Source organism: Erigeron canadensis, chromosome 2 (genome assembly GCF_010389155.1).
Source record: "Erigeron canadensis isolate Cc75 chromosome 2, C_canadensis_v1, whole genome shotgun sequence".
NCBI lineage: Eukaryota > Viridiplantae > Streptophyta > Magnoliopsida > Asterales > Asteraceae > Erigeron > Erigeron canadensis.
The window spans coordinates 2,956,354-2,964,249 of NC_057762.1; the positions used below are offsets into that span (position 1 = coordinate 2,956,354).

General features: G+C 35.5%; 1 protein-coding gene across 1 annotated transcript; it reads left to right on the forward strand.

Moving 5' to 3' along the window:
- Window positions 1–922: 922 nt before the first annotated feature.
- LOC122587268 (BTB/POZ domain-containing protein At2g30600) lies at window positions 923–6,546 on the forward strand. The gene is made up of 12 exons (XM_043759386.1): window positions 923–1,818; window positions 2,153–2,485; window positions 2,588–2,818; window positions 3,152–3,313; window positions 3,871–4,083; window positions 4,224–4,271; window positions 4,740–4,798; window positions 5,158–5,284; window positions 5,372–5,446; window positions 5,529–5,609; window positions 5,701–5,769; window positions 6,122–6,546. Exons 1-12 carry the CDS (start codon window positions 1,024–1,026, stop codon window positions 6,338–6,340), a joined length of 2,412 nt encoding a protein of 803 aa, XP_043615321.1. The 5' UTR covers window positions 923–1,023; the 3' UTR covers window positions 6,341–6,546.
- Window positions 6,547–7,896: the final 1,350 nt, after the last annotated feature.

A 7,896-nucleotide genomic window follows, 5' to 3' on the forward strand; every position in this document is an offset into this window, starting at 1 on the left:
ATAGAGCAAAAAATATGATTTTATTTCTACCAGATATTTTTGGGTTGATGATGTCGAGACTTTATTTGGTGTCAAGAGAGCGACTGAGTTAACAAAAAGACAGATCTTATAAAAACAAACATCAAAAAAAAAAAAAAAAAAAAAAAAAACTCAAAGTTATTATAAAAAGATCACACGTCAATCTGTTATATATTTATTGCCAACTTCACCGTATCTCCGCCGTGATTGACACGTATGCACCATCATTTTTGATCATAAATATACTCTCTTTATTTTCCGGTTAACAAATTTTCTTGAAACCAAGAAACTTATTTGGGGAATATTTTTAAGGTAAAATCTTTCCGGGTTCTTCAAATTCTGATGAAATATCACCAAATCAGGTAAAAAGTTTGAATCTTTACATCAATTTCTATCTTATATTAGCAAATTTTGATGTATGTATAAAACGGATGAGGTTTTCGCTATTCGGGTTATCCGGGGTTAATATTTGACTAACATGAGACCCCCTTGGGCCACCTTGGTGGTGGTGGTGGTTCATATTTTATGCCAACCAATAGAGATTGTCTTTCTGTTGAGATTTTTTGAGCTCAACTTGATGATATTTATTATGTTTGATTGTGAAAGATTTTTGAAATTGTGGTGTAGGATGTAATATGGTAGCAAGTTGCTTGCTTTATGCTTATTGTGTATTTAAAATGTGCTTCTAGTGGCTTCTTTGATCATATCTTGTAACAATTTTTGTATTAAAAATAGAAGATATTTTTGACCCAATTGGCAATTATGGTATCTGTGGATAAGTAGGCATATTCTTGATGACAAAGTTTGGTTCTTTTTAAATATAGCTTGTCCTTTTCTTGAAACTTTTATGTGTTTAGATATACATTGTTATTTCCTAAATGTGAATTTAATATTTTGTTTTATAGTACCATGTGTGTTGTGTTTGGATCTTGATCATTTTTTCTATAAATATCTAGTTGGCATTGTAGCATAACTATCAAGTGATTGAGGAACTTCATAGAAGAAATGGAGAAGAAGCAAAAGAAGTTTCTGACTGTCGCGCCTTTTGAATGTGCGTGGCGTGACGATTTGAGGTTTAAGGAAGCCGGAAGAGGGTGTGTGGCGTTTGAGGCATTTGCACACAACGATGTGACAGTGGTTTTCCGTGAGCAGTTAGGTAGTCAACATTACCATTACAAAAGAGATAATAGTCCACATTATACTGTGATCATAGGTAGTCATAGAAATCGGCGGTTGAAGATCGAGGTAGATGGGATCACAGCCGTTGATGAAGCCGGTTTAGGTTTATGTTGTTCTTCTGCATTTCAAAGTTATTGGATAAGTATTTGTGATGGGTTGATTAGCATTGGAAAAGGGCGGTACCCTTTTCAAAATCTTGTCTTTGAGTGGCTTGACACGAAGCCTAACTGCAGCGTGCAGTATGTCGGGCTTAGTAGTTGGGATAAACATGTTGGATATAGAAATGTTAATGTGCTTCCATTAACACAAAACCATATATCTCTTTGGAAGCATGTTGATTACAAAGGTGAAGATGACAATGAAGAAGATTTTAGGAATGAATTCGGAAACTTTGATAATCATAAGGGGCTTGGAAGTTTCCTTGAAAGTTGGGAGTTATCTGATGTGTATTTCGTTGTGGGTGACGAAGAACGCGCTGTCCCTGCTCATAAGGTGATCTTGGCAGCAGCAGCAGATAATTTTAATCTATGGTTGTTTGATCAAGATGTTATCCCAATTAAGGATGTAAATTATCCGGTTTTGCATGCATTCCTTCGGTTTATTTATACAGGCTTTACCCAGGTATTTCTTCTTCAGTTTTTATTTATTTAAATTATTATGCTTACTTTAACATTTTGTGTCCCTAAAGTGATTATCTAATTATTGTGAGTTGACTGATTTTTCGTGTTTATGTAACTTAATCTAGTATTTGAGGTGTCAGTTTTGATTTAGATCACAATGGTTCCAACACAATCGAGTATAGTTAGTTGAATTCATTAAATAAGTAGAATTTGTTAAACGCCCAACATTATTGAAAGATGATAATCACAATCTCTTGCAGCAGAAGCACATCCATGCACTATTTTCTACACCACATTTGTACAGTTAATCAATATTTCTCGTTATCTATGTGTAGATTCCAGAGTCTCTACTGGGACCCCTGAGGGGTCTAGGCTTACGTTTTGGAGTAACTTCATTGGTGAGGCAATGTGAAGAAGTTACCGAACGATTTAAACTCAATAAAAAGTTATTTGACTCTGGAAAGAACATAGAGATATCATACCCGAGCTCTCAGCCCCATTGTGGTGGTGCCGCCTTTCCATTGGGCCTTCCTGTGAATGTGCAAAGGCTTGAAGAATTGTATGTAACAGGCGGGTTTAGTGATGTGGACATTAACATTGAAGGTCATGGTCTTGTTGTTCGGTCTCATAAAGTTATTCTTGGTTTGTGGAGTCTTCCCTTTAAGAAGGTGAACTACTCTTTATTGACGTTTATTAATTTTAAGAAGTAAAATGAAAGTTCTAGATAGACAATTGTAAATTAAGTGCTAACAAAACAATCGAATTGGCAGATGTTCACAAATGGAATGATTGAGAGCATTTCTTCATCTGTTTGCTTAAAAGATGTCTCACCAAAAGCGTTCAAGATTATGATTGATTACTTTTATAATGGTGGATTTAACTTGGAAGATACGATTGATAGTAACAACTTGCTACTCGAGCTTCTTCTATTGGCAGATCAATTTGGGGTTTCTCTTCTTCACCAAGATTGCTGCAAAGCGCTTTTAGAGCGGCTTTCAGAGGTAGTTTGGATAACCCTTTTGTGTTTTCATGTTATATAATCTGTTAATGTTGATATCTTAATATTTTGTTTGGTAACCGTGGTTTTGAAGTGTTACTCTAAAAGTACGGTGGAGTGCGGATCCGGACTTGTGAGAACAAAGAGATGGGTTTTATGATCATGAATTATAAAATATTAATTACTCTTGTCTATATATTATATGCAGGGATGGAATTCGAGTAGTGGATGAAGGTCTTACAACACGAGTTTTTGTATTATGCACACGGATGAAGACACTTTTGGCCAAGTAATTGATTAATTATTTCTATATTCTAACCCTCATACTTTGTTGCAGGGCTCGGTATGCCTAATTCTTCAAGTTATACCCTCCATCCCTTCATGTAAACTTATAGAAGAAACGTGTGAAAGGATATTTACAATGCACTTTGATTACTGTACAACGGCTAGTACCGACTTCATCTTGTTAGATGAGTCAACTTTCTCTAACATTTTACAGGTGGGTTCTAAGTTTTAACTAGCATTATAGTTTCCACAAATGTTTACACTAGTAATGTCAGCTACGCCAAAGGGACTTCGCCTAGTGGTAGGTGAGGTGACCCATCAACCAAAAAGTTGTGGGTTCTAGGCTTCTAGCCCCATGGTGGACAAATTGTAAATATTTATGTAGAATACTTGCCGTTCTAAATGGTATAATGTTAGTTACTGTAATTTTTCAATATTTGTTAGTGATTTAAGGCTTAATCTTCTTGTGTTCATTTTTAGAGGTCAAAAATCTTATTTTAGTTGCACATCTCTCTATAACTGTCGTTTTTCTGGTTGTATGCGTATCTTCATCGACTAAAGTTCTATATTTTGTGGGATAAATTTTTTCAACAATAAGGTGGTAGTTTGTTGCTAAAATGCAATTGACCTTGTAGAAAACAACTTCATTTTGGTCTGTCATATAAAAAGTAGAAAAAAATTTGAGCACTATACTATTTATTAAGACTGTGGGCTGCTTCTCTAGCTCTTGAGAAATGAACATGTCTTTATAGTGAAACATGAATTTTGCAGCATCAAGATTTGACCGTAACTTCTGAAGAGAGAGTTCTTAGTGCCATCTTAATGTGGGCCTTGCAACCGGAGGAATTATCAAGTTGGGAGGTGGTAGACAACATGCTTTCAGTAACAACACCAAAAGATCTTTTTGGGACTAGACTTCTATCACTAAATGTCTTGCTACCTCTTGTGCGATTTTCATTGTTTCCTTTGGTCCTACTTAAGAAGGTAAGCAGCAAATGATGATCTTGAATTTTCTCAATTTAGTGTGTTTTGTACTTTTGTTTTGCTATTTTAATCATTAATTTTTTGTTGCCAATCATTTTTTTGTGCTGATATTGGCAATGATACCTTATCTTGTGATTCAGATGGAGACAAGCAATTTAAGCATGCAAATACGTACTTTTTATTATTTGGTAAGTTGCAGGTGTTATTCTTCGTTTTTTGGTTAGATGCTCTCTTCGTCCTACAGGTTGCAATATGGGCGGTTTGGGCTTGTTGGGTAACTGGTCAAAAGGGGTGGAGTTGACCCACCAACACACTATATGTTATTTGAGTTTATAGATAACTAAATATGATTACTGAAACTTTTGTAAATTAATGATCCTACCAGATGGTCGCATTTTTGTTGTCCGGATGTCTACTGCTGTGTTTCCTACTGCCTAGCTTTCGAACTACCCATTTGGCCATTAGCCCATTATCGTTGTTACTAATGGCTGATTTTACTCATATAGGACCAATACCTTTTCTATTTAGCGTTTGAATGAGAATTAGAACACTTGTCGAAGTATGTAGATAATGTAGCATGAGAAAATAAAAACACTTGTAAAAAACTATGGACATATCGATCCTTTTTTTAACTATATGAAGTGTTTATTTGCTAGGTGAAAGAAGCCATCGAGTTCTTGGAAGCAGGTTTACAGACTCCAGGGAGTCATCAAAAGTATGTTTGAATGTAACAAACAACTTGTCTTTATAACAATAATACATGAATACGGGTAAACGGAGGAGATTTTCTGTTATTCGGGTTATCTGGGAATGAGGAGCCAATTTTTTCCCACTTGGATGTAGCAGCCTATCTGTTTTTTTTTTAGCCCGTGGCCGGTTTTAGCCATTTCCCTTGCCACCCCAAGATTTTTGCCTAGGACGAGTTGAACCTAAGACCTCTCAATACATGAATATGTACTCAATTGCTATAAGATGATAGTAACATACAGTTATAATTTATAAAATTTTGTGTATTTTCTGCATCTTTGTTTCCAGCCGTCTAAGTATTTTTTTTTTTTAAATTCTTGTATTAAGGTTCCAACATAGACAATCCAGTTTTAAGGAGCTCCAATACATACGTGATGGGGATAGCAACGGAGTTCTGTACTATGTGGGCACATCATATGGTAAACACCAATGGGTTAATCCAGTTTTAGCTAAGGTAATTCTTCCTTCTATGTATATTAATAAAAATGGAGAAGAAAAAGGGAAGTGCTTATCGATTTTCTTGGTGTTTTTTTTTCTTCAGAAAATTAGTATTATGGCTAGCAATCCTACTTCAAGATACACAGATCCTAAGGTCTTGGCCTCAAGGACTTATCAGGTATGACTCTATGCAGATGATATATATATAATCTTTGTTTCATTTGTTAGTATCTCATTAATTTTTACTAATCTTGAAACAGGGAACTTCTTTTGCTGGCCCCCGTATCGAGGATGGGAAGAACTGTTCGTGGTGGATGGTTGACCTTGGCATTGATCACCAGGTCTAACTCATACTTCCTGATAATGCTATGTGTTACTTAAAGGCTTATTTTTCTGATGTAACCTTACATTTATTTTTCTGATTTGAAACAGCTCATGTGCAACTATTACACATTGAGACAAGATGGATCAAAGGCGTTCATGAGATACTGGAATTTTCAGGTATATTAATCTAGACTCTTCTTATTTCTGAAAACAGACGCACAAGACTAGTGACGTCTAAAGGTCTAATGTCAACTCTCATGTTTTTTTATTTTGGAAAGGAAAAAATTTACTCATAAAACCACCTAATATATAAACCAGCCGTCTCCAACGAGACTTGAACCCACAACCTTTGATGGGCCACCATATTTCCGTTAGGCTAAATGACCTTTGGTATGCCAACTCTCATGTTGTATGAATATGAATAACAACATTTATCTTTAAGAAATCCTTCCATGTACATAACCTTTTCTATGTTGAAAAGGAAACTGGTTGACCTTGAAAAGTCAACTGATGTATTTTCAACTCTCAGGGTTCATATGATGGTAAAAACTGGACAAATTTACGGGTACATGAAAACGACCAAACAGTAACCAAACCAGGACAATTTGCTTCATGGGCAGTCACGGGCTCAAATGCTCTGCTTCCTTTTAGATACTTTAGAGTGGCTCTAATGGGTCCCACAACAGACGATATCAACCCATGGACACTTAACATTTGCTTCTTGGAACTCTACGGGTTTTTCCGCTGAATCCATATAGTTCTGTTGTAACCTTTTTTGTAATACGAATAATTGGTGTATTTTCTTTTGTAAGTTTATATATGATATAGCAAGTGAGAGGTCTCGTCTATGTAATGTATGCCAATCTGTTGTTTCTGCTTGTGTGAACTCAGTTCATGTTCCTGTTTATCTTTGATGAATAATGATCAAGTTAAATAAGACCACTTCTTTTTTTCTTTTTGCTTGAAAATAATTGATGAAAGAATGGATCAGGTGGTTATAATTATGTTAATACAGGTAGTAGTCAAACTGTCAAAATTCCAAATGTCTTTCTTTTTCATGCAAGTTCAATGTCCATGAGTATCAGTGGGTGTGTAAACATGGTCTGAACCAAGGAAGCATGCAGCCAGAATTGGATCAAACTGAAGTGGTACTAGCCATGTTCGGTTTGGTTTTCAGACTATTAAAATCTGTGTACCAAGATCTTAAAAATCGGTACCTACTTGGGCACCCCTCACTTGCAGTTGAGAGATCGCTTTTGCTTGTTGTTTTGTTGTCGCTTCCTAGTTAGGTTCAAAACTGAATCTTTTTCAGGTCGCTACAAATTGGATATCTATTTGGTTTAGGGCCGAACTCATTTTACATTGGAACCAAACCACATGGAGTCAAGTTATAGTTCACATTACATACCTTGAACGCCCGAACCAACCCATATATAACGAGCATAGGGCCCGCGCGTTGCGGCGGCTAGAAGGTGAGAAAGGCAGGCGGTGGTGGAGATCGAGGGAGGCTGTGGAGAAGGAGGGCGGCAACGGAGGGCGATAGAAAGTCGATAGAGTGTATAATGATTAGAGAGAAAATTGGGGAAAGGGGAATATATAAGGGTTTTATGTTTTAAGTAGGGGTATTTTGGAAAAAAAAATTTTGCTTAATTTCTTAATCTCAATCCTCTTTATAAGGGATTATAGATAACTAAATGGGTCAAATTGCTACATGTAATATTGTGTAATAGGACCAAATGATCCTCAACAGAATCAATTTTAACTTTCATTTATGGCTTCTTTTCATGTCTTGTATTGTTTAAATTTGGCACGCAAAATACAATGTCACTTCAATTTGGATTAAAAAAAAAAAGAGAGAGAAACGGAAATTTACAACGTCTCCTTGTAATAAATAAAATCTGATGGCCTGCACTACTCTACTACTCTATATGAGTAGATACTCTCATAGAACATGTTATACGAGTTATACTATCTATATATTCTATATGTATATATAATTGCCGCATAGCTACTACTAACAATGGATGCTCATTCTACCTCCTTTCCTGCAGGTTTAATTTATATACATTCGTTGTTTTTTACTTTTAGTTTTTTCCCGTTTAATTATTCTATTTTTTACTTTTAGTTTTTGGGGGTTTTTTTTATGTTTTTTCTTTCTTATGATTCCAGCCTCTTTTTAGTTGTAACTCATATATAGTTTTTCATTGTTTTTGTATAATGTAGCCAGCGGTAAATTTTGAAAACGGGCTAAAGAAATATTTAGCTCGTCATGACAACTTATTAAGCAAGGCCGAATGGGAAGAT

Coding starts and splice junctions, on each gene's coding strand:
- LOC122587268 (XM_043759386.1), top strand. CDS start 1,024: ATGGAGAAGAAGCAAAAGAAGTTTCTGACTGTCGCGCCTTTTGAATGT. Junction 2,819..3,151: donor TTTTAGAGCGGCTTTCAGAG/GTAGTTTGGATA, acceptor ACTTTGTTGCAG/GGCTCGGTATGCCTAATTCT. Junction 4,272..4,739: donor TACGTACTTTTTATTATTTG/GTAAGTTGCAGG, acceptor TTTATTTGCTAG/GTGAAAGAAGCCATCGAGTT.